Below are 27184 nucleotides of genomic sequence, written 5' to 3'. Positions count from 1 at the left end.
AATTCTTCCTTAATTTAAAACAAGTGGAAGAAATCTTCCAGAGAATATGACAAAAAAACACCAAAAGATGGAAAATAAGAGAGAGATAGAAAAAAAAGAATATTAAAGGATCAAATCAGGAAGTCAAGCTTCTACTAACAGTAGAGCTGGGTTGGCAGGGGATACTTAATAAATGGATAGGAGACAATTAGCTAAGAAATTGTACCAGAGAATTTCCTAGAACCAAAGGACATACGTTTCTGGATTGGAAGGGCCCACCACAAACTCAACACAGTGAATAAAAATATTCACACTAAGGCTCACTATTAAAACATTTCAAACATTAGAGGCAAAGAAGATACTGAAAACTGCCAGAGGAAAAGAAGGCATGCCATGTAATTGATCAGAAATCAGAATGACATCACACTTTTTCATTTCAGTACTCTTAGGGGATAAAAGAACAATGTCTTCATGTTTATGAGGGAGAATAATTTCCAACTGAACTTTCCATACCCAGCCAGACTGTCACAAAAGTGAAAGGCTAGAGTGAAGACATTTTCATGACAAAGCCCCTTTTTGAAAAGGGACTTTCCATGTACCATTTATAAAAAAGCTACTGGAGGATATTTTAAAAGATGGGTAGGTGGGTGAAGAATAAATCAAGAAAGAAGATTCTGTGGGATCCTAGAACAGCCAGTCAAAAACAGGAGGGAGTTATAAGGAATCCCAGGAAAATCGTGGAGGGAAACCACGGGTTGACTGCCTTGCAGGAGGCCCTGAGAACAGCCTCATGAATTGGAGAAAGAGATTGGAGGGCTTCAGAATGGGTATTGCAATGAAAATTTGAAGTCATAAGCAATGTAGTTGACTGTACTGAGAGACTTTTTAGAGTTTTACCAGAAAGTTTGGGCCTGAATTAATGACTTTATTTTTTTTGAGACGGAGTCTCGCTCTGTTGTCCATGCCAGAGTGCAGTGGCGTGACCTCAGCTGACTGCAACCTCCGCCTCCTAGGTTCAAGCAGTTCTCCTGCCTCAGCCTCCTGAGTAGCTGGGACTACAGGCGCCTGCCACCATGCCCAGCTAATTTTTTGAGTTTTTGGTGGAGACAGGGTTTCACTGTGTCAGCCAGGATGGTCTCGATCTCCTGACCTTGTGATCCGCCAGCCTTGGCCTCCCAAAGTGCTGGGATTACAGGCGTAAGTCACCGCGCCGGGCCTGAATTAATGATAAGCAGGTTGAAAATGGTGGCAATAAAAACCAGACACTGCTGTAAGAAAAGAAACACAATCATCTGTGTGGTCTTTATACAACTAACAGTTACATAGTTTTACTATGTAAACATTGGATGTTGATCTAACCAATGGTGTGCTGTGGCTACATAGGGAGAGTGCAAATGGCCCTGGGATGCAGTGGAGTCTATGTATATACATCTGGCTGGCGGATAGGGCAAGAAGCTAAATCCTTATTTCCCATAATGAAGCCAATAGATACTGTTTAATATTGAAGAAAAATTAGGAAATACAATGTCAACATGATATTTAGAAATACAAAGGTATCAAAAGAAGTATCTAGAGGAAATGAAAGTAGTTGCCTCTGGGAGCAGAAAGTGGGTGCAACGGGAGGGGAGGCTGCTGTGTTTTGTTATAAACCCTATAGTACCATATGACTTTTTAAACTATGGATCTGCATTCATTTGATAATATTTTAAAATAAAAAGTTTAAAATTCATTAATTTAAGATTTTGTTCGTTTTGCGGTAGGATCTCACTCTGTCACCCAGGCTGGAGTGCAGTGGTGCAATCCCAGCCCACTGCAGCCTCAACCTCCCAGGCTCAACAGATCCTCCCACCTTAGCCTCCCAAGTAGCTGGGACTATAGGCATGTGCCACCACACCTGGTTAAGTTTTGTATTTTTTTAGAGAGGGGATTTTGCCACATTGCCCAGTCTGGTCTCAAACTGCCGGGCTCAAACAATCCTCCCGCCTCAGCCTCCCAAGGTGCTGGAATTACAGGCATGAGCCACCATGCCCACCCTAATTTCCGATTTTAAAATACTCTTAGTAACTTACTGTGGCGCACATCACCATGCAGTATAACATCATCATGCTGGTGAAGTTCTAAGTCATCGTCACCTTCTTCAGGGCAGGATATTCTACTCCTAAATTTTCATTGTCCAGTTCAGTAGCCACTAGCCATGCATTGCTATTTCAATTTAAATTAATTAAAATTACATAAAGTTCAAATTTTAATTCTTCAGTCACACAATTCACATTTCCAAGTGCTCAAGAGTCACATGTAGCTAATGACTACTATACTGTGCAGCACAGGTATCATTTCCATCATTACAGAAGATTCTACGGACAGTACTGCCCTAAATTGTTCTCAGATTTATCCCTTCTTCCCAGCATGTTGCTATTCTCTCTGAGGCAATATAGAGTAGTGACGGAAGGTGTGGACCCTGGACTCGGAATACGTGAGCTCAAGTATGGGTGTCATCATTTACTTGCTGTGTGACTTTGGATATATCATATAACCTCTTGATGCTTCAGTTTCCCCATCTATAAGATGAAGATACTAAGAGCATCATCACCTCCTGAGGGTTGTAAGGGTAGACTGTGATAATGTATTTATATTAAGTGCTTAGCACCATGCCTGGCCCATGGGAAACACCCAGTAAAGGTTGCCTGCTGCAATTACTCTTCCTCCTCCTCCTCTCCAACTCCCCATATCCTGTCAGCCACTTCTGAGCTCACATGCAGCCCTGAAGGACAGTTCCCAATCAAACTCAAACTTCCCACCTCAAAGCTCACCCCTTTCTCTCCCCAAGGACTTCCTCAGGTGCTCCAGGAGCTTGTCATTCCAGAGGCAGAGCAGCCCAGAAGTCCTGCGATTTACACCTCCAGTAGAAACCCTCAACCAGAGAAGGATGGAAGTCAATGGGTAAGTACCCCAGCTTCCCTTGCTGGGCAATTCTGGGGTGTTTCCTCCACAGTCCCTCAGAACGCCCCCATTGGAGTTGAGGCCAGTTTTCTACAGCAGTCACCTGCTTAGGGATATGCCTTTTTTTGGCCCTTTACCCTTCCATGTCTGCCTTTCTCCTCCCTCAACTTGCACTTCTTGGACTTTCCTCTCAACCTGCACCCAAGTCATGGTCTCAGGGTCTGTTTTTGGGGGACCCACGCCAAGACTGTCATTATCATCATCATCACTGACAATTCATTTTCTTTCTTTCTTTTTTTTGAGACAGAGTCTTGTTTTTTTGCCCAGGCTGGAGTGCAGGAGCATGATCTCAGCTCACTGCAACCTCTGCCTCCTGGGTTCAAGTGATTCTCATGCCTCAGCCTCCTGAGTAGCTGGGATTATAGGCATGTGCCACCACGCCCAGATAATTTGTGTATTTTTAGTAGAGATGGGGTTTCACCATGTTGACCAGGCTGGTCTCAAACTCCTGGCCTCAAGAGATCCTCCTGCCTCGGCCTCCCAAAGCACTGGGATTACAGGCATGAGTCACTGCACCCAGCCAATTTATTTTCTCCTTATCTCAAGACTAACCTCCTGCAGGAGCCTCCTGGTTGATTTTCCCACCTTCTTTTCCACAGTACAGCTAGAGCTATCTCAGTTTAATCAAAATGTCAAGTTATGACTTACCTGCTTCAAATCTCCACTGGTTTCTTCTTGCCCAAAGGCAGAGTGGAAGCTTAGTCCTGCAATAAAGAACCTTCCCAAATTCTCCTGATTTGTGAAGTAAGTTTCCTGCTTTATCAGCTTCACCTCTGGCAAGTTGGGCTGCTCAACATCCTTTAAACCTGCTGTTCTTGTACTTGGGCCCAAACCCGTGCTGTGTCTTCTGACTGGAGTCCTAATAATAGCAGTAATAGTAAATACTCATGGACCACTTTCCCTGTGCCTTGCAGTGTTTCTGTGCATCTGCATGGCTTAGTTCACTGAATCCTCATGCCAACCAAGTGAAGAAGCTTACACTATTCTCCCCGTATTAGAGATAGGGAGACCAAGTCTTACGGAAATCACAAATACAGTAGTAGCATCAGAGGACTCCAGAGCTTGTGCCCTCTACTTGGCAGGAAAGCGACGTCACACACACATAGTTAACTCACAGGAAAGAAACTTTACTTAGCAGAGAGAAAAGAAAAAATTGCAGTTAATAGTGTAGGTGATCTGCTCATCCTTCTACTCCTTGCATTTGTGCTCCGAGGGCAGTGAGAGGTGAGGTGGGAGTCTGCTGTTGCCCCAGTTTTCTGGGCCTCTCATTCCAGGAGCACTTCTTGGCTAAGGGTGATGATGGTGCTTAATTATTCACTATATTCATAGGATGTAGCCCCCAAGCACATGTCAGTGACTTCCTCTAGTGCCCAGCTGAGGAAGCAGTGATCTGTGATCTGTTTCCATGTGGAAGGAAGGAACGGCCATGTTGGATTGGCCCAAGGATGGTACATGCGTCTCCCTGCAGGCTTGTCGGGGGTGACTTTGACCACATGTGACTCCCTTTTGTGCGCGATTCTTTGGTATCTAATCCATGAGTGAGGTGAGACTCCATGGTCCTGCTTCCTTTTCCTACTTCCCCACCTGGTAGACACCTGCTGTCTTTGTCTGGGCTGCTGTAAAAACATACCACAGACTGAATAGCGTGTAAGAAATTTATTGTTCACAGTTCTGGAAGCTGGGAAGCTCAAGATCAAGGCACCAGCAGGTTTGCTGTCTGGCAAGGGCCCACTTTCTAGTTCGTAGAAAGTGGTTCATGGCTCCTTCTGGCTTTGTCCTCACAGTGGAAGAGACAAGGCAGTTCCATCAGGCCTCTTTTATACTGGCGCTAATTCCTTTAGGAGGTAGGTCCTCCCAAAGGTCCTACCTCCTAACGCTATCACACTGGTGATTCGGTTTCAACACATGAATTTTGGGGACATGTGAACGTACAAACCGTAGTGCCTGCTTGTCTCTTCTGATAGAGCTAAAACGTTACTCCTCTGGGAAGTCTTCCCTAACTCCCCTGAGTAGAATTTTTCCTCCTACCTGTGTTCTGGTAGCATCCAGTCCATATTCCTCTTAGTGCTCTCCTGTTACATTCTAATGATTTGTTCGTATATCACGTTCACCAGCCAAATTGTGAGTGTGAACCTCATAATAGTGTCGGTTTTTTGTTCTCTGGATTCTCTGGTGTCTGTTACAATCCCTTCTTCCAAACCAGGAATTCAGAAAGTACTTTATTGTTTGGTTGTCAGGAAGGCAGATCTCCTGTCCATGCCTTTTAAACTTTATTTATTTATTTTTTCTGAGACAAGAGTCTCACTCTGTCACCCAGGCTATAGTGCAGTGGCACGATCTCAGCTCACTGCAACCTCTGCCTCCCAGGTTCTTCTTGTGCCTCAGCCTCCCGAATAGCTGGGATTACAGGCATGCACCACCATGCCTGGTTAATTTTTGTATTTTAGTAGAGATGGGGTTTCTCCATGTTAGCCAGGCTGGTCTCGAACTCCTGACCTCAAATGATCCACCTAGCTCGGCCTCCCTAAGTGCTGGGATTACAGGTGTGAGCCATCACACCTAGCCCCATGCCTTTTAGAAAAAGGAATGAGATCAATTCAGAGTGGTTATTATAAAGAATCAGTCATGTTTCTTATAGAACCTGGAATACCAAAAATATTTTGTCTCTATTCTCTTTATTTCCCTTTGGTTTATTTGTCTTTTCCATGGGATCACTATGTGACCTTAGGATGCTAAGGAGCTAGTTTCTGCAAAGTAATGTGAGCTGTTGAGTTTTCTTCCTTAGATCTATAAAAACATATGTATATTATCTATTTTCATACCCAGATTAAGACATTGCCTCCAGCCAGCCAATTCCCCCTCTCCTGTCCCTGAATCATGAAACTGGCAACATCTCTGAAAAGTTTCCTAGTTGTCTTCTGTTTTTGTAGCTTGTGAAAGATGTGGTTTTTAGTTGTGTGATTCTTTTTAGGCTGCTTCATTTGTTTTTGGACTGAATAGTAGCATAGCTACCCAAACTTGGACAGAAACATCAAATTCAGAATCTCTGGAAGTACAGCAATAAGAAGCTAATTACTTCATGTTTTCGATATGAATGAGACTCAAGATACAGAATAGAATCACTGCTTCCCTGTTCTAACTCCCACCTCAGCTATGCTGGCAAACTTTGTTTTTCCTTTTGGGTTTAAGGGAATATGTTGGGAATAAAAAGCATTTTCCTCTACTCCACCTGCTGAATGGAATGAATAAAAGCCTCCATGAAAGATCTAAGTATTTAGCAAATACAACTTCAGTTTCCAAAGTTTCATGTCTGAAATAAATTTCAGAGTTTCAGATTTGAGTCCAGGCCAGATACATGCAAGTTGATACTGATTATTTGTGTCTTTTGGCAGAGGGTCTAGGGAAGTGTTATAATTCAGCTGTGTGGGGAGACAGGATGATCGTGTATATGTGGCTTCTACGTGGTTGTCTGCAGATGGTGGAGAATGGAGTCTACCAGCTTCCCTCTTCTATCACTGGCTTCTACCTCCCTGGCTGACCTCCCTTCATCCCCTGCCACCCCTTGCTTTCTATACTTGAGCCTCACTGGCATTATGCTTTTTCCTGCCACAGGGCCTTGGCATATGTTGCTGCCTCTATCTGGAGTGTTCTTCACAAGTCTTGCCATATCTCTTTAACTAGTCAACTCTTACTCTTCCTTCAGATAGCAGCTCACTTCCTGGGGGAAGCTCTTAAGTGAAATGAAGTAAAATCCTCTTCTTATATGGTCTGAGGATACCGGATACTTCTTTGCAAGCAGCTGTGACAGTTGCAGTTTTACATTTCTCTGTGTGATTCCTTGGGTAAATTACTTCCTAAAGTGTGGTATATGTATGACAGGACAGATGATATGTGGATGTCCTTTTATGACGTTAAAGTTATTGTTTATTTTAATGTGTATTAGAAGAAATATCTATATAGTACTACTAGTAATGAATACTTATACTTTTATGAGTGTTTTTGCATACAATGGGCCTTAAAGTAGATAAAACAATCCATCTTACATAAACTATATGAATTAGAAGTACCATAATCAGACTTCATTTTGCCCCCATGATTCAATTACCTCCCATCGGGTCCTTCCCATGACACATGGGGGTTATGGGAGTTACAATTCAAGATGAGATTTGGGTGGGGACACAGCCAAACCATATCATGGGCTGGTCTTGAACTCCTGGGCTTAGGCAACTTCACTTCATTTCACTTAAGAGCTTCCCCCAGGAAGTGAGCTGCTATCTGAAGGAAGAGTAAGAGTTGACTAGTTAAAGAGATATGGCAAGGCTTGTGAAGAACACTCCAGATAGAGGCAGCAGCATATGCCAAGGCCCTGTGGCAGGAAGAAGCATGATGCCAGTGAGGCTCAAGTATAGAAAGCAAGGGGTGGCAGGGGATGAAGGGGGGCCATTATGGTACTTCCAATTCATATAGTTCATATGGCAAAAATTTTGGAAGCAGTTTGCAAATGGCTGAAATTTGAGAAATGATGTGTTCATCAATATCTGTCTCCCTTTATGAGCACGTAAGCTCCAGGAAAGAGGTTTTCTGTGCACCCTTGCACCCACCAGACCTAGTACATATTTAGGTCTTAAGAAATATTTGTTGAAAAAATGGACAAGTGATTGAATGAAAAACCTAGTGATTTAACAAGTGCCCCTCCCAAGTAACATTGGGACAAGTGATTAGAAAGAAGGTTAAGGTTTTATTGAGGATCATCCATATAGATTGCAGGCAGGGGATAGGATGGAGCTTTGTAGACTTAGAGTGTTCAGCTTCAGATGCCCAGAGACTTGGCAGTCACAGGGCTGCAGGGGACCATGCCTGTTACCCTACTCAGAACAGTTCAATAGCATCCTGGGCAGGTATTGTCACATGATAGATTCCTTGGGAAGCAGACTCTGAGATGCAGATTAGCACATGGGAACTTTACTATGGAGTGTTCTTAGAGCACCTGTGGAAGAAAAGGAACCAAAATAGGGCAGAGGGAGAAGTTGGGACATTCCCAATAGAGGCCTCTGCTTACCCTATGAGAAGTTCTGAAGTTGGAATGATCCTTTAGAACTGTCTAAATAATCAGGCTGGGTGTAGTGGCTCATGCCTGTAATTCCAGCACTTCAGAAGGCCGAGGCAGGTGGATTGCCTAAGCCCAGGAGTTCAAGATCAGCCCATGATATGGTTTGGCTGTGTCCCCACCCAAATCTCATCTTGAATTGTAACTCCCATAATCCCTATGTGTCGTGGGAGGGGCCCGATGGGAGGTAATTGAATCATGGGCGCAGGTCGTTCCTGTGCTGTTCTCATGACAGTGAATAAGTCTCACAAGATCTGATGGTTTTATAAAGGGCAGTTTCCCTGCACACACTCTCTCTTGCTGGCTGACATGTAAAACATGACTTTGCTCCTCATTTGCCTTCCACCGTGATTGTGAGACCTCCTCAGCTATGTGGAACTGTGGGTCATTTAAACCTCTTTCCCTTATAAATTACTCAGTCTTGGGTATGTCTTTATTAGCAGTGTGAGAACAGGCTAATCACCCTGTCTCTAAAAACAAACAAACAAACGAAAAGAATTATACACCTGTACACCCGTGTAGACCACTTCGGGAGGGGTAAGACCTTGGGTAACACAACTTTCTTCATCAAGGCCATCCTTCAAAGTGCTGATGGCTAAGGCCAGTCTGCAGGTAATACTGTCAGCGACTGGGAGGGTGATTTCTGAAGAGAGATCTGGGTGACACATCACAGAGTCTATCATAGGTGTCTATTCAGGCTCTATTTGAAGACCTCTGTATGAATATTTGAGTGGCAGATGCCAATCACTATCTGTAAATGTGTTTCAACCATGATTGGAATGGCTTTCGTTCTTAGAAAGTTTTTAAATTTACATTGAACCAAAAAGCACTTTATTTATTTATTTATTTATTTATTTATTTATTATTTTTTGAGATGGAGCCTTGCTCTGTTGCCCAAGCTGGAGTGCAGTGACGCGATCTCAGCTCACTGCAAGCTCTGCCTCCTGGGTTCATGCCATTCACCTGCCTCAGCCTCCTGAGTAGCTGGGACTACAGGTGCCCACCACAACGCCCGGCTAATTTTTTTTGTATTTTTAGTAGAGACAGGGTTTCACCATTTTAGCCAGGATGGTCTAGATCGCCTGACCTCGTGATCTGCCTGCCTCAGCCTCCCAAAGTGCTGGGATTACAGGCGTGAGCCACCGCTCCTGGCCTTGAAAAGCACTCCTCGTCAAGTTCTGAATGCCTATACTCATTTTGATGACCAGAGCAAGAAGAACAATATGACCCTTGAACTAGCTAAAGAGAGCTATGGTATCTTTTAAATCTTCTCTTAACTAAACAAATCTCATTTCTTTAGCTGTTTTTTGTTTGTATGTTCTGTTTTGTATAGTCATCTGTTATTCTCTACATAATTTTGTTTTAAAATTTATCAAAGTTTATTTAATATGCAGCATCCAGAATATTATCTGGATAATAGTCCACATGTGGACTGACCAGCTGAAACTACAATAGGGGAATTATCATCATCTGGGTCTTATTAAACTTGGAGTCAACTAAGATTCTCATCTTTTTCATATGCACTGCTGTGGAACAAGATCTCTCCAAATATGGATTCATGAAATTGATCACTCGGAACCTAAATGGGGCCTCTAAAAGGTTATTTTTAGTCCTATCTTATTATATAATATATAAGATTATATTTATTATAAAAATAATGGCATATGTTTATTTAATCCTTTCTATATGCTAGATATTATGTTAAAAATACTTGCATGCCTCCCTCTCATTTAATCTTCCCAACAACTCTGTGAGGTTGATACTATTTGTATCCTCATTTTACAGAGGACGAAATGGAGGCACAGACAGATTAAGTAATTTGCCCAGAGTTACAAGGTCAGTAAGTGGAGGAGTCAAGATTCCAACTCTGGCTGTCTGACTTCAAAGCTGTCTTCTTCTGTATCTGTACCTTACGTTGATTTGTGCTAATTTAAATTAGGGAATGACTTAACAATATGTAAAGATAGTACCTTGAACACACCTAGTGTTCTTCTGAGAATCTCAGAAGGCTTGGAAAGATATCATTTTTTTTAAAGGAAATAAAGCCAAAAAAATTAGCACTTTCTCCACCACTATAATAAGTTTTTTCAGAGAAAGGACCACCTTTTTTCATCTTTGAATACTCTGTATCTAGCATAGTATCTAAATCATGTTTATGACAGTTACCAGTTTATTGCTCTTCTGCTCCAAATCTACTCTTTGCATGGTTTTGCTATACTGAAGCTGAACCCTGAAAACATTTCTATACCAGCTGATATGAAGTAATGTTTGTCAGTAGAGGGCGCTGGGGGGACACTATCAGAAGAAGGGGCATTTCTTTGGGGTTCTTACACTTTTCTTGTTGCTCCTATGTTTCTTCTTGCTCCTATGGTGCAGTGGCCACTGGGCAGCTCCCTGTGGAGACCTGCTGGTGCACACCTTTTGGCGAGTTTTGCTGGCACTCCAGCAAAACTTCCAGAGAGTTTCACCAGCATTCTAGTGGGAATGAAGCACCTCGGTGAAATTCTTCACCATCCAGTGGGCCATGGCCACATCTCGAATGCAGCCTGAATCTCATCTTGAGAGGATGTCTTCTTTCAAGTGAGTTCCTTCCTTGAGTACTCTCCTCAGCTTGGAAGGTAGTAGTTGTTCTCTACACCTACTATTCCAATGTTCTTTAGAGATCTCCTTACCCTTCTTAAAGTTAATGCCTTTTACTAGTTAACAATTCTTTCCATTAAAATGTCCCCCTGTTCAAATGATTGGTGTGGTTTCTGTCTCCTGACTGGACCCTGACTAATATAGACAATAGATGGTTAATGGATAGGCTGGGCATAGTGGCTCACACTTGTAATCCCAGCACTTTGGGAGGCTGAGGCGGGCTCTCCTGACTTGAGGTCAGGAGTTCGAGACCAGCCTGGGCAACATGGCAAATTCCTAACTAAAAATACAAAAATTAGCCAGGCATGGTGATACTACTTGTCTGTAGCCCCAGCTACTCAGGAGGCCGAGGCAGGAGAATCACTTGAACCTAGGAGGTGGAGGTTGCAGCGAGCCAAGATCACGCCACTGCCCTCTAGCCTGGGTGACAGAGTGAAGTTTTTTGGAGTTATACATTTTCTCTCTTTCTTTCTTTTCTTTCTCTCCTTCCTGTCCTTCCTTTCCTTCCTTTCTTTCCTTCTTTCTTTTCCTTCCTTCTTTTCTTTTTTCTTTCTTTTCTTTTTTCATTTCCTTTCTTTCTCCCTCCCCCTCTCTTCTCTCTTTTCTTTCTTTCCTTCCTTCCTTCTTTCTCTTTCTTTCTCTCTCTTCTCTCTTTCTCTCTTTTCTTTTTTCTTCTCTCCTTTCTCTTTTCTTTTCTCTTTCTCTTTTCTTTTCTGTTTTCTGTTTTTTCTTTTTTTTCTTTTCTTTTCTTCTCTGTTACACAGGCTGGAGTGCAGTGGTGTGATCTTGGCTCACTGCAACCTCCACCTACTGGGTTCAAGCAATTCTTATACATTTTCAAGCAATCTATAAAACTTACCTCTTTTTGGCCAGGCACAGTGGCTCATGCCTGTAATCCCAGCACTTTGGGAGGCCGAAGCGGGTGAATCACGAGGTCAAGAGATAGAGACCATCCTGGCTAACACGGTGAAATGCCGTCTCTACTAAAAATACAAAAATTAGCTGGGTGTGGTGGCGGGCGCCTGTAGTCCCAGCTACTTGGGAGGCTGAGGCAGGAGAATCACTTGCAACCCTGGAGGTGGAGGTTGCAGAGAGCCGAGATTGCGCCACTGCACTCCAGCCTGGTGATACAAGGAGACTCCGTCTCAAAAAAAAAAAAAAAAAAGCCTACCTCTTTTTTACCTCAATTAAGTATACAGCAGATTTCAGTGGTACCAAGGATATGGAAACATATATCCCTCTCATGTGCTCTTTCTGCACAACCATCTTGGATTTGCAATTTTGTCCTGTATTAGCAGAAACAGTCTGCCCAGTCTTAAAACTTGTACCATTTCCTGTTTCAATAGCACGGTGCCTCATGCAGGTGTTCCATTTTGAGAATGCAATAGATTTTACTATTCATTTCCACAGGAAGTGGCTAAACTCTTAATACAGTTGATATTCCCAGGCTCTGAACAGTCTTGTTTTCTAATCCATGCAAATTATATACAAGTTAGTATATAATACGTTCCTACAACTTGTTTTGGAGAATAAGGCATATTCGAAAATAATCCAACTTCTTATTCTTATGTATCTATGGGTCAGACTAAAAAAAATTATTTCCTAAGAAAACATGAAATGTGAAAATCACAGTGAAGTGTGTCTCTGTGACAATTGGCACAAATTGACTATTTACATCTCTATCCCCGAACACTTTGGCCAAGTGAACCAAATCCTTAAATTGAACATAGTTCAATCAGGGAGTGCCCAACCCTTCATTAAGGCTGATAGAAAAGCACATCAAGGACATGTGAGGTTTTCCTTGTTTATGTAATGAAACAGACACCAATGTTTAGCTGCTGAATGTGTAAATATAGCCTGCGTGACAGTGGGGAGCTAAGAAGGAAGGAAGCAATTTGGGAAATATCTCCTTCCCACATCACAAACATTCTCAGAACCATCAGAAGACCCCAAAGCTAGGTCCTACAATATGTGCATTTTATAAAGCAAACCCACCCTCTGGCTTCGGGCTGTGTGTGACCTGGTTTCTCTTTTTAATTTTATAACTAGGGTGGAAAGCTAACAGTGTAGTATGTCATGGTCAATATGTCAACCACAAAGTGGGTCCAACGTTGCAGAAAGATTCCAATAGTCATTTAGTACATTTCCCTTGTAACTTGAGAGAATGGTAGTTGAATCACTAGGGTCTGGAGTCCGTAGTGTCAGATCTCCAACCCTGAAGCTCTGAGTTCTGAGTCGATTTTAGTGTACATTTACGTACAATGACAAGAGGAGTTTTTTCCTAGGGGTGGAAGACAGCTTTAGGGAGTGGATTCGAAAGAGGGGGTGCCACTTTTTACTAGCCATTATTTCAGTTTTAACGGTCATCAAACAAATCATCCCTAGTCATTTTGAAATGGAGAACATACAAGTCCTGCTGCTCAGTTGGGCTTAAATATTTCCACATTATCACTAATGCTTCTAAAAATATTTTTTGTTAATTTGTGAAAGTGTAGTTGACAGCACATTTTTGTTTGATGAGCTACTACTACCATACTGGCTAATATAACAACCCAAAAGTGCTTAGGATTGGAGATTCCTCCTCCCTTCCCATCCCGTGATGAATAGGACATCACTCAGATAAATATGAAAAGTGAAGACTATATTTGTATTTTTCTCTTTGTGGTCAAGTTCACTGACAGGAGGTCCATTCTCAGCCACCCGTACCCCACCAAATATTTAAGACATAGAATTACTTTGTTGAGTTGGTTCAGCTGAGATGGAAAATGCAGATCCCTGTATAAGCTGCATTCCAGCAGCAATGGTGTTTAGCTTAGGACTGAACCAGGAATGGCATACTTTTTAAAAGGTAGGTAAGAGGTGAGAGAGGATCATTTCCAGAAAGTGATAGTAGCTGGGGAAGCTGCATAGAGGCCCCAGGTTATAGCCTTTTCTTGGTTCAATCTGCTTTTTATGTTTTTATTAGAAGTGGTTAAGAACTAGGAATTGTTGGGGGTTGGGGAGGCAACAGAGAGGAATGAAGTGAAGACTGTGGGAGTTAGGGAGGGAACGACCTCAAGACCCAACGTGATGAGAATTCCAAAGGATGGGGAGGGGGTCAAAGTCTCCAGGGCTTCCAAGAGCAGAAAAATCTGCTAGACCAGCCTTGGAGGCAGCAGTGGGCGCCCATGGAATCTGTTCCATTACATTCATTTTACATGATTAGCAGCAAATCAGGCTAAAAGAATTAACAGAGCCTTCAAAACAGATGGTTCCTGGGTAACAGGATGTCCTCTTGTCTTGTTTACTCAAGAACAAACTGTGTCTTTGAAAACACTAAAGCCTTAACACAAGATACTCATTGGGTCTCGCCATCTTTGGGAAGAACAGTTGCTTTAAGTCAGTGTTTTTCAAACTGCAGTTGTGACCCATGAATGTTGTGAACCAAGTTAAGTGATGTTTGACCAGTGTGTTTTAGTGGAATGTAACAGCAAAATCAAAGTGCCTCTCATCTAGTTTTGTGAAATTTTTGTTTCAGTGGTGTATATGTATAACAGTATGTATGTGCCAGGTTGTAATGGAAAATGTAGTTCTTATGGTGGAACAAGATCCAAAAAGTAGAAAACATTGCTTTATGCAACTTTAGAAGGGAAAGAAGGGATTGAGTGTGGTATATCAATATTGTAGTATGTAATTAGCAGAGTGAGCACACACTGTCCACCTTTTTCCTTAGACGATGCGTGTGCATCTGTGTGTGTGATTCCATATGCTGTGCTAGGCAGCAGCATACTTCCTCCTAAGGATGTCATAAGATCCAGAAGTTTATTTAAGGAAATACTGCTCAGAATGATAATTTAGAAAATCTGAGAAGCACATCTACGGCTCCACATCAGGGCTCTTAAGATGAAGAGATCCACCCTCTTGCCATTGACTTACAATTGTAAATAAGTCCTTAAATGGTTTTTGTTGTTGTTGTTTTCAGGTCATATCATATCTTTGCCTAAGCACCAGGCAGTCACCTCAACAATAGTAGCATAATTTTACATGGTTTATGTTAAGAAGAAAAAGTTTCACCTGAGTTATTTGTGGTGCCTGACTCCTCAGGAGGCACATTTCCTGTATATGTATATTACCCTAACAGAAATGTAGGAGATCACCCATACTGCCTTCTGTTTCCAAACACATTGAAAAATGTTTCTACCTTCGCATTCCCTGTTAGCTTTTAAAGTCTGACATCTGGTAACAAGGTAAGTATAGAAAACTAAGCAGCCACACCTCAGGGATGCCAGGGAAGTCCTTTGATAGAAAGATGAGGCAACAGGATGCTCAGAAACTCAGAGACATTATCACCTGTTATTGGAACATTTATTAATATTTGTAAGGTGCAGACTATGATACACAAAAAGACAGTGATATGAAATGACAGGCATCTTCATCAGAGGTCTGCTTTGCAGCCTGTGAGTTTAGTTGTCAGCAGTACACTCAAGGCTGAGGACTTGGAGACTTGGGTTCCGTTGCCTCTGACATAAAGCAAGGACCTTCAGTAACAGCTGATGCTCCAATCAGTTTTTTGTTCATACACACTGTTGGCCATTGGAATCTTTCTTATCATTCCTTCCAAGGAAACCAATACCTACCTCTACCACCATCACATTGCAAACAACCAAAGACACACATGTTCATGATGCTTTGTTCAGAGCTGGCCCGAAAATGAATTCACATGACAGGAGCTGGCTATGAGACTTACTTAAGACAGCAATGGGAACGTCCCCAGGTTAATGAACTAGAGCATGTTCAAAACAGAGCAGGGAACTACCAACCTCTTCCTTCTAGATCTGACAGGCTCTTTGACTGATTTGAAAGCAGTCCCCCTGAAGCTGACCCGGTTCTAAAGTTGAAAATGCTAAGTTTACCTTGCCGTGTCCTCTGACATTTTGATAGGGGTTTATTTTATATGCTGGGGGTTGCTGATTCTTCCAAAATCTGGGTTACTGGGATTTACTGTTTATTCAGCAGGAACCTACAAAGTCTGCGTTTATTCTTGACTGAAAGAATTGAATCCACAGCATCTTTCATCATAAATATAATGCCCTGGGAGAAGATACAGCAGCAAACCAGACAGACAAGGTCCCCAGTATCCAGTACAGTGCCTAGCACAAAGTAGGCAACTTAATAGTCATTGAACAGATATATGAATGGTATCTGGGTTGAGGTGGTCGAGGTCACATTGGTGTTTTTACTACAATGCTTTGCATCTCTGAAATCACAGACTTCCATTTCACATGTTAGCAATGGCATTTAATTTTCCTTGGCCAATGTTATGCTTGAGTTTGATTCATACAATAAAAAGTATGGACCATTATAATTATCTTAGATTTCCTCTCTGGGTATCTTTTTCTGGTCAAATCTTCATACTAAAGAGACGTTAAGCCACACTGCTTTTTCTCTAACTTGCCTGCAAAGATTTACTAAAATAAAATAGATTGATCTTATCCAAGTAACAAAAACAAAAATGTTATGAAATCATTTTGCTGCCCAAATCTAAAATACTATCATTAACCATAATGTCAACTTACTTAGGTCAATTCTTCAATTGCACTATGCTTTGAACAAATTGTCATTTTCCTTCCATTCTAAATATGACAGTTCAGTTATTAAGGAATTGTTTTTAGTTAACAATTACTTCAATTTCATATGAAACATGAGCTAACACTCTCATAATTTTTATTCACAATTATCATTGCTACTTTGAGAGTTCCTACTTTGAAAAGAAAATTTGTAATAGCACAGTGGAAAACAAAAATCTCATTTTATAGGTAAATGTAAGTATCAGATAATTGAGTAGCTTATACATTGTATCCTATTACTATCATTCTCAGTGCCTGAATACTAATCAGTTTAACTGCTTTCAAGCTATATATTTTTAAATGTAATTAAAACATACAGTCTCACAGTAAATTTCAATGGCTTATTAAAGGCCTTTACATGGCATCAGTATCATATGTTAGAGATGAATGGTGTTTCTAATTTGCTAGCCACTTGGGTCAAGTTTAAGAAGGAAGCGTATTTATACAAGTAATGGTAATACAAACGGTCTCTTGGGAAAGCTGTTGGTGAGGGTTTAACATTTTTGAAGTATGTTTTTGTGTATCTTTGAAAGGGGCATTTTATAGGCATTGGGCCAAAGCATCTTAAAATCATGTTCCTTAGTACAGGTATAACTACTGTCGGTGCTGCCTGACTGCTCAGGTAGACTCATGAGGTGTGCGTTTTTAAGGGTGAGTTGAGGTCAGGTGAGGTTCGGCGAGTTGAACCACCTTCAGCTGAATAACGCTCTTTAGGACCAGGACCCTGCTCCTTTACGTATGGCGGGTAAGGCAGCAGTATCGTCAGCACCTGCACCCGGGGGCTGGATGGAACTGCAGAAACTCTGCCCCCAACCCACTGAATCAGAATCTCCCTTCAAACCAGGTCCCCAGATGATCTGCAAGCACTCCAGTGTTGGAGAAGCACTGGGCTAGGACCCCAAAGCCTCTGCTTACCAGGGGCCAAGCACAATGTGTGGCATTACTTTCTCTTTCCTTCTCCTTGTGAAATCATCCTCTTTTTATGATATCCCCTCAGACAGTTTCCCTTTCTTTCTCCTCACTCCCACACTCAGTCCCCAGATCCACATGAATTTCCCAGCTCTGATGTCCTTGCTTGTTACCAATAAACCACTTCTAGTGCTCTCCACCTGTAGTCACCCAGGGCTCTCTGCTGCTGAGTAACCCTGGGAAGGTCAAGGCGTGGTAATGACTCCCAAGGATTTATTCTGCCTTCCTGTGACTGGGTCTCCCTTTCTTCATGTATTCTGCATAGAGATGTCATCCTTCTAAGTTATCCAATCCAAAAATCCAATCTCTCTTTTCCATTTTAAATCCCTCTGTTCTGAAGGGGGGATTTCTTTGTCCCTGTTTCTGGTCATGGAATGCTGCCTTCCTAACCTGGCATGAAGCTTCTTTGCTAATATTTGCAGGGCATAGAAAGGACAAAAGGGAGCCATGCCAGATGTTTGGGGGAATCACAGACAGGGTTTACTCAGTAGAGGGAAATAGTGTGCAGTTACTAATGACTCAGCAGACCCCTTAACACACTTCATTTGGCCCCGCCTTTGCATTGAGGGACTCAGCCTGCAAGAGACAATGGGAGATCCAAACCCAGACCCAGACTGGCCAGCCAGTTGACCCCTAGAAGCAATTTGGTCCCTCTGCTCTAAACTGTGCAGGGGTAAAGGGCTCTGCAAAGAAGTGAACTGGGCATTTAGAAGCAAGTTGCTTACAAATTCAGGCTCTGTGGGCTAAGGGTTAGCGCAGCCAATGGTCAAGGGAACATTTTTGGTTCAACCAGGTGAGGACCCCTCGAAGCTTCTCTGGAGTGGTCAACACCCAGAACAGATCTCTTTAATCAGAAGAGACTGGCAGGGGAAGAAACAAGATTGCTTTCTGGCCATAGTGAGTCCGAGGACCGCGTTTGCAGCTTCCATTCTTCTTGAGGCCAACAAACCAATTCTTCTCTGCATGCTTCTTGGATATATAGGTGTTGTAATGGTTCTCCTCCAGCCTTTCCAGGAACAAACATTCCTCATTTGGTGTCTGCTAAAAAGATAAAACCAAAAGAGAGTAGGACAATTAGTGAGTGGTTTCACATGGGAGTCCCCATTTACTAGCTGTGTGACATTGGGCAAAATACTAAAGCTCACCATGCCTCAGTCTCCTCTTCAGGAAAATTGGGGTCATGGTGGAACTTATTTCACAGGGTAGTCTTAAGGACTTAGAACAGCACCTGGCACTAAAGAGCCTTCAGTATGCATTTGCTGTTATTGTAAACTCCCTTTCCATTTAAAATCCATTTTAAAGTAATAAAGATGCTACTGATAAGAGCACTTCTAAGAGTCCTCAGGACTCTAGAATCTCCCATGGGGACATCCTGCTTGACTATAAGTACCTTGAGGGCAGGGCTGGATCTTTCATCTCTGTAGTGGCCTGGCACACAGGCATGACCATGGAAAAACATTCAAAATAAGTAAAAACCAGACTGTGATGTAGTGGGTTTGTTGTTGTTGTTGTTGTTTTAACTTGAAGACTAGACTTAAAGAATAAATACAAAGCTGCTAAAATGCCTTTTTATCCTGGTGATTTTCACTAGCAATGTCAGGATTTTGCCTGTGTATTGTTATGAAGATATGCTTGTGCAAAATTTATCCTAAGCATGAAACATATCCTAGAATGTAAACGTTTTTTTAAATGAAAATAGCTTTATTTTTTGCTACTTATAAAAAGAATCTTATAAATAGATGCTACTTGTGGCCAGGCACAGTGGCTCATGCCTGTAAATCACACTACTTTGGGAGGCTGAGGCAGGAGGATTGCTTGAGTCCAGGAATTTGAGGCCAGTCTGGGCAACATAGCAAGACCCATTCTCTAAAAAAATTTTTTTTTTAAATTAGCTAGATGCCATGGTGTGTGCCTGTCCTCCTAGCTACTTAGGAGGCTGAGGTAGGAGGATTGCTCGACCCCAGGAGTTTGAGGCTGTACTGAGCTATGATTGTACCATTGCACTCTAGTCTGGGTGACACAGCGAGACCCTGTCTCTAAAGGGTAATAAAAATGCTACTTACAAGAAGAATTGTACTTTTAAAAACATACCTTTACTTTGTAAAAAAAAAAAAACTATCCCAAAACCCACCACCCAGATATAGGCAACTGTTAATCGCTGATGAGCATCCTCCCCTACATCTCTTTATGTACATACAGACTACATAAGGCTATATGGATATACACTTATGATATCATCAAAATGTCATGTTTTATTTGATGTTTTAAAAATGAACAACAAATCTATGAAAACATTCAATATTCCTAATGAGAAAAATGCAAATTAAAAATTATTTATCATATGTTAGCTATCCTATGTGCAAAGATTAAAAAAAACATTTGCACAAAGATAAAAAAAAATTTGCAAGACTTAGAATGTGGGAACTAGGCACTGCCACGTACAGTTGGCGAGAAAAATTAGTGGCAACTTTCTGAAGACAGTTTAGCAATATGTATCAAAATTTACAAGATGTATTACCTTTGACTCAGCACTTTCACTTTTAGGAATCTACCCCTAGGAGATAGCTGAGTAAATGTACAATTGTATTTTTGAGGATGGTCTCTGAACCAATGGTTTTAGGGGCAAGCGATTAGGAGTAACCTATATGTCCATGGAAAGGTGATTGGTTAAGTGGATAAAAGAATATCCGTACAGTAGAATCTAGTGCAGCTGTACATTTATTAAGTTGAAAATCAGCCACAACATATTAAAGAGTGCAGTTACTTGAAAAAAACCCAGCAATCACTATTTTGCTTACTTGTAGTTAATCTGTTGGTGGAGGGGCAACTCAGTTTTTGAACTTTCTATTCGCCAAGATCTTAGAATATATTTATTGCATTTGGGTCTAAAACAGGTATATTAAAACACTTAAGCTGGGAACTGAGACATCTGACTTTGCTTTGCCTTTTTCTTTTTCTTTTTTTTTTTTTTGAGACAGAGTCTCGCTCTGTCGCCCAGGCTGGAGTGCAGTGGCCGGACCTCGGCTCACTGCAAGCTCCGCCTCCCGGGTTTACGCCATTCTCCTGCCTCAGCCTCCTGAGTAGCTGGGACTACAGGCGCCCGCCAACTTGCCCGGCTAGTTGTTTTTTTTTTTGTATTTTTTAGTAGAGACGGGGTTTCACCGTGTTAGCCAGGATGGTCTCGATCTCCTGACCTCGTGATCTACTCATCTCGGCCTCCCAAAGTGCTGGGATTACAGGCTTGAGCCACCGCACCCGGCCTGCTTTGCCTTTTTCAAGTCGTGTGACCCCTGCAGTCTCTCTTCACCCACTGTGGTTGGTGATTTCCAATCACTGTCTGGCGGTTTCCAATCATGTTGCTCATTGTTCTCTATGTGTAAGCACGTTTGTTTCTTTAGTGAGGAAGGAGATGGAATCTTGTTGGTCTTCTCTCCACCTCCAGACACAGAGCCTTGCAAATAATAGGTGCTCACCAGCTAAGTAATGCGTTTAATTTGATTCTTGAGATAATACAAAGCAGTCAGGAAAGTCAGCCTTTCTTAGTAAGGAATTGTGTAACAGGAAGTATCCTGCCTCTTATTCATTCATAATCTAGTGAAATGACAACTGGGTGAGACACTTTAGATCATTTTGGAACAAGATGAGATATAAATATATTTTTTTGGATGACTCTGCTGCCTCTAGAGGAACTTGGTCCAGACATTCGTGTTTGATGCACATTGTTGGGGGTAGAAGGAGGTAGACAGCTTGGACCAATGTGGGTTGCCCACTCCCTTGTAGAGAGGACTCACCCCTGACACCTCATAGTGGGCATCAGGCCTGCGTTCTGTGACGAAGGTGAGGATGGCCACATTCCCCACCTGATGTCTCTATTACATTGGAGCAGTTGACACACACAAAATAGCTGAGTCACAGGCTGAGTCAGCAGGCCAGATTAGCGGTGCTCCGTCCCTCCACCAGGATTTGTCAGCACTCGTTATGCACTTGGTACAATGCCGAAGACATGTGGGTTAACTATTGATTCATGCCTATTGTTTAAATTGTCTTCTTTTTTATATTTAGCATGTTTCCCCTCCCACCCCAAGTTACATAGGTGACATATACTTACTGTAAAAAAAATTTGGAAAATACAGGAAGTGATTCACATATTATAAAATCACCCATTCTCCACCCCCAATATTTTGATATATAGCCTTTCAAACTTTAAAAAATATATATATCCTTTGCACACACACAAGTTTGAATCAGGATGGATTAGTGCCTAAATTTTGTGAAGAGCATGAAGCAGAGCTTTGAGATATCTTAGAACTTCTCTTTATCAATGGGGAAAATGCAAACATTCTTAGATGTCATATACTAAGATCATATTTCAGGTGAATTGCAGTGGTGGCCATGGTTATGGTGGGAGAAGGGGGTGCCTGGAGCGTATCGGAAATTAGATCCTGGGAGTTCTCCCTCAATATTTTTCTATAAGTGAAAGCAGGTTACAATAAACATCAAAATTGATTTAAAGGGGGAAAAGCCATAAAACTGTGGCATAACCTAAGATACAGTGAGGGTGAGGGGCTTCTACGCTGACTTGTCTTACAGCCACCACTGGTCTGTGACGTGCCAGCCACTCTGATGGGCGCGTTCTGTGTGTTGTGCCACTGAACTCATGTACTCTCTGTGTGAGGCGGTTATGATCCATGACCGTCCTCATTTTGGACAAGGCTCAGAGTGGGTAAGTGACTTGCCAGAGTGGCAGAGGCATGAGATTCAATCATGAGTCTGAGACTGAATGATTGGCTGATGGATTGATTTTGCTACCACCTGGAAGAACTACCTTAAACCCCTACTCCCAAACCCCTTAAAGCCGTCCCAGGTGATCTGTACTGAGCACATAGCGTTTTAGATGTTGCCTATTACCCTGATGATTTCATCTCCTGATCCCTAGTGGGCAGTGTGAGGAAACAAAACTGTGTTCACATCTGGACCCTTCGCTGAGATGACAACTTCAAGAGAGGGTTTCCTGTGCCCTCTGTCACTTGGCAATTTGATATAAGGTGAAGCTCCAGACTAAAATTCCCCCTACTGGCTGTCTTTTTGAAGACATCTTCATACAAGGGAGGAAAGGGGTATGGATTGGGCTAAGAATTACAGCCAAGCCTTAGTTTATCAATTGTTAGGATACAGAGGAGGGATCATTAAAATCTAGAAATAACTTCAAAACCTTCAGTCATTGGTTTAAGCTGTCTCTCCAGTTAATTCCGGTCACAGAGATACCAATAGGGGCAAAATCACATTGCCTCTATTTCTATTCCTTTCCCATAAAGACCTATCTATACACGGTCAAACCTGTATAAAGCATTAGCTATGATAGGGAGAGGGCAGGGAACATGGAGGATTTTAGCTACTGAAGAAACAATTAGACTACGCCTCTCCATGCGGTTCATTCATCCTCACATTCTTTCAGTACCTAACATGGCACTTAGACACAGGAGATATTTGATAAATGTTGAATTAAGTTATTAAGCTTTTTTATCCTTTTAGGTGATCCTTTCAGAATAAAAGGGGCTATTTTCAAAGTTTTATGCATGACATATAAACTACAAAAGCCCAGGCTCCACCATTTGTGAAAAAAGCAATAAGAGACACCCCTATAGCACATAGTACCTAGGTACTCAAGAAACATTTTTGGGCTGTGTGTGGTGGCCTATAATCCCAGCACTTTGGAAGGCCGAGGCCGCTCGAGCCCAGGAGTTTGAGACCAGCCTCAGCAGCATAGCAAGACCTTGTCTCTACAACAAATAAAAATGTTAGCTGGGCATGGTGGTATTCATATGTAGTCCCAGCTACTCGGGGGGCTGAGGTGGGAGGATCGCTTGAGCCCAGGAGTTCGAGGCTTCAGTGAGCCATGATTGCACCACTGCACTCCAGCCTGGGTGACAGAGCCAGACCCTGTCTCAAAGAAAAAAAAAGAAAGAAAACATTTTTGGAATGAATGAATGAATGAATGAATGGAATGGGATTAGATATTCTAAAATGAGTGACTGAAGAGTTACCAAAACATCAATCAATCTTTCCTCTGTGTTTATATGATAATACATTTCAGTGTTTTGAGAGAATACCACAAGAAACTCTTTTATGTTTGTGTCTAAAATAAAGCAGGGTGAGGGTGGGAATCCTTCTGGAAAAAATAACAAACAGAGACTAACTGTTGCTTTATAGTTTGCCTCACTCCATGTAACAAGATTTCTGGAAACCTCAAACCTTGGCCACGTCTGGAAGCATGTCAGCTTCATACTTACTGAGCCGTATAAAAGCCCGTCGGTGTCCATGGCCAAGTACTGGCCAGTCTCGGTACTCTTTATATACACCTCCCCCACGCTTTCCGCACTGAGCTGCAGCTGAACTGGAATAAAAATAACACGAGCAAAAGTAAATAAACACTACGCTTTTGCCGATAGGACCCGGCAGCCAGGACAGTTGGCCATGGAAAATTCTGCTCATTCATTTTGCAGAGCCCTCAGGGATGAGCCTCAGATTAATCAAAACATAGAAATACAGTCCCTTTTTCTTTGCCTTCCAAATAAAGTTGTCCATTGGGATTACGTCCTTGGGAAAGGAGAGACACTGGCCGGCTCACCTACCTGTCCACCCTGTTGGTTACAAAATGACCCTGAGTGCACCTTCACGGTGCCTCGCTCCTTTCTTTCTGTCACCTGTGGGAAAATAATCACAGGAGGAAATGGTATTCACTCCCTCAGGCTCCCTCATCCCTGCAGTCTTGGGGTGCCATAGACTGGGATCTAGCCACCCTGCGTGTGTTCTGCTTTTGTTATGGGGTGCCTTTTTTTTTTTTTTTTTTTTTTTTTTTTTTTTTTTTTTTTTTAGACGGAGTCTCACTCTGTCGCCCAGGCTGGAGTGCAGTGGCCGGATCTCAACTCACTGCAAGCTCCGCCTCCCAGGTTCACGCCATTCTCCTGCCTCAGCCTCCCGAGTAGCTGGGACTACAGGCGTCCGCCACATCGCCCGGCTAGTTTTTTGTATTTTTTTTAGTAGAGATGGGGTTTCACCGTGTTAGACAGGATGGTCTTGATCTCCTGACCTCGTGATCCGCCCGTCTCGGCCTCCCAAAGTGCTGGGATTACAGGCTTGAGCCACCGCGCCCGGCCAGGGGTGCCTTTTAATTGTCTGGGCCTTCTAGTTGTGGGAGAGACTTCTATCCACAGATGGTTATTTTATAAAATCTGAGATTGCTACTTTCCCTGAGACAGAAGAGGTTCCCAGGGAGTTAGGATTGGTTGCCACATATGAAACTAAAGGAACTCCCTCGCAATGAAGGTTCCGTCAATCCCTCAGCCTCTATGGCAACCCACCTGGGGTACAGGCAGAGGGGAGATCGCCAGCTCCTGATGTGGGGAGAATGAAGCTGTTACCTGGAAATGCAGTGATGAGAACAGTGGTTCTCAGCTGGGGGTGATTTTGCTCCAAAGGGGACATTTGGCAATCTCTGAAGACAGTTTCTGTTGTCACAGCTAGGGGGGTGGGTGCTACTGGCATCTGGTGGGTAGAGGCTGGAGATGCTGCTAACATCCTACAATGCACAGGGCAGCCCCCACAGCAAAGAATTTTCCAGCCCAGAGAGTCAGCAGCACCCAGGTTGAGAAACCTGGAGATGGAGGGAAAGGACTGTGAGTTACAGAGTCACACTCTCCTCATTCACGCTGATTGACACTCCCAAGGTGCTGGACACTTAATTGGAATCCAGTATTCATTTGATAATTATTAACTTGTTTATTCACCCTCAGGTGCCCTCTTGAGAGAGGTGCTTTGATAATTCACATTTGGGAATTGGAATTAATTCTAGACTCTTCGGGATAATTTATTTGTTCACTAGACCATCAGAACCATCATTACAAGTAGGAGTGAAATCTAGACCAGGAACCAGTGGCTGCCCAGTAGTTCCGTAGGAGGATGAGGGGGCATCTCTGAGGTTCAGCTTGGCAGAGGCCGAGGGGCAGGAGAGGCTGGAACACACAGGGCTTTGGTTGGTAGATCTAGACCCCTCATTGCCTTTTCTTTGTTTTCTTTTTTTTTCTTCTTTTGAGATGGAATGTTATTCTGTCACCCAGGCTGAAGTGCAGTGGCATGATCTTGGCTCACTGCAACCTCTGCCTCCCAGGTTCAAGCAATTCTCCTGCCTCAGCCTCCCGAGTAGCTGGGATTACAGGCATGCACCACCACACCTGGCTAAATTTTTTTGTATTTTTAGTAGAGACGGGGTGGGGGTTTCACCATGTTGGCCAGGCTGGTCTCGAATTCCTGACCTTGCGCTCCGCCCACCTCAGCCTCCCAAAGTGTTGGGATTACAGGCGTGAGCCACTGCATCCAGGCCTGTTTTCATTTTTAATTTAGTTTCTTTGAATAGGAAATATACTTCCATGTTTCCAAATAGCAGAGGAGATAGTGAAAAGCTCCCTTCTGGAGTGCACATCTCCTGGGGGATACAGAAACAAGGAAACCCCTCCTAGACACCTTGTATGTGTATCCTTTCTAGAGAGCTTGTATGCGTATATTGCAAAAGACATACTACCTCATACTAATGGTAATGTACTGAGCACACAGTTCTGCCCTTGCTTATTTTGTTTCTTAACTAATTGGAGATCTTTCTACATCAGTACAGAAAGAGTGAACTTCTTTCTTCTTGCCAATTGAATTGTGTTCCATTATGTAGCTATACCATAATTGTTTAACCACTTCTCTGTTAATATGCCTGTATTTTCTTATTTCTCTTTGCTTTCCTTATCTCCTGATTCACCCCCAGGATGATACATGGGTTTATCACCCTTACCTAAGATGCAATTCTCCCTTCCTTAGAAGTCTTTGCTATAGAGACTCAGGACTTCCTCTAGCTTCCTGTGGCAAGTGGAGTTTATTTAATTCACAGGAAGGAACTGGCCACTGATGCACTTTCTCACAGGTCCTCCTAGGAATAGTTAGCTCTGAGAGTGTAGCCATATGAGGGAACAGGCCAGTGGGCCTCCACTGTAAGGTGGGTTCTGCTCTCTCAAGCCTTCAGTCACACCACTTGCTCACTCTGTCTTTCTGCTCCTATTAAACTTCAAACTTTCCCTGTTTTCCTGGGATCTTTGCACATGCAATGCTCTCTCTCTGGGACCTTCTTCCTCTGGATATTCACAACATCCTTCTCCTCCAGGCCTCAGCCTAAATATCCTAAAAGAGGCCCTCCCCAGTAACCTGTGACACTCTGCACGAGGTCCTTTCATCTCCACCCCATTCTCCCTGCTAATGCCACCCTCCCCCACATTCTTCTCCTCCTCTGCCCCTTGTTTCTTTCATGGCACTTAGTACAACATGCAATGATCTTATTATCTAGGGAGTTGCTGATCTATTTCTGCCTCCTCAGGAAAGTGTACACTCTGAGAAGAAGGGCAGAGATCTTGTCCTGTTCCCTCTGGGGTCCTCAGCACCTCCTACAGTGCCCTGCACACAGTGGGCAGTCTACATTATTTGGTGAATGAATGGTGTTGGGCTAATATTGGCAGAGATGATTCTGCTGGTGCATCATCAATCAGCTGTGCACTTTGAGTTATGTTTCCAATAATGCTCTGAGGGGTGAAGTAAGATGGGACCGCGTGGAGAGTTGTAAGGCTCAAGGCTGGGCTCTGAGCTGAGTGACCTTGGCTAGGCTGCGTAGCCTCTTAGACACAGTCTCTTTTTCAGTGAAATGAGGGGTATTTGCGCTCAGTCTCCATAAAGTTATTTCTCAGTCTAACAGTCTATGGAGCAAGTAGATACATGGAATGCCAATAGAATATTCTGTGGCAATAAAAAGGAACAGAGTTCTGAGGCCTGCCACAACACGGATAAGTCTGGA

At 42.8% G+C, this 27184-nt stretch overlaps 1 protein-coding gene and 1 long non-coding RNA gene across 15 annotated transcripts in view; one reads left to right on the top strand and one right to left on the bottom strand.

Annotated features, from left to right (window-relative positions):
* The window catches only part of LOC103244713 (uncharacterized), a 301134-nt gene that overhangs the window by 185372 nt on the left and 88578 nt on the right, over positions 1–27184 (top strand). For both annotated transcript variants that reach the window (XR_012090835.1, XR_012090834.1), the window contains exon 3: positions 2807–2919. This is a non-coding gene — a long non-coding RNA (uncharacterized lncRNA). The remainder of the gene's footprint in view (positions 1–2806; positions 2920–27184) is intronic.
* The window catches only part of FGF1 (fibroblast growth factor 1), a 107639-nt gene continuing 95511 nt past the window's right edge, over positions 15057–27184 (bottom strand). For 8 of the 13 annotated variants that reach the window (XM_008014790.3, XM_073010606.1, XM_008014789.3 and 5 more), the window contains 2 exons: positions 23592–23695; positions 15057–18342 (listed from right to left, as the gene is read on the bottom strand). In XM_008014790.3, the coding sequence (XP_008012981.2) occupies positions 18148–18342; positions 23592–23695 (299 nt within the window). In that variant the 3' untranslated portion in view covers positions 15057–18147. Of the gene's footprint in view, positions 18343–23591; positions 23696–24722; positions 24956–27184 lie in introns of those variants that run through there. The other 5 variants (XM_038006624.2, XM_008014799.3, XM_008014798.3 and 2 more) reach the window with 3 other exon arrangements.

This window comes from Chlorocebus sabaeus, chromosome 23 (genome assembly GCF_047675955.1).
Source record: "Chlorocebus sabaeus isolate Y175 chromosome 23, mChlSab1.0.hap1, whole genome shotgun sequence".
Taxonomy (NCBI): Eukaryota; Metazoa; Chordata; class Mammalia; order Primates; family Cercopithecidae; genus Chlorocebus; species Chlorocebus sabaeus.
Note: the sequence above shows the minus strand (reverse complement) of the source record. Positions and strands in the feature narration are given on the sequence as shown.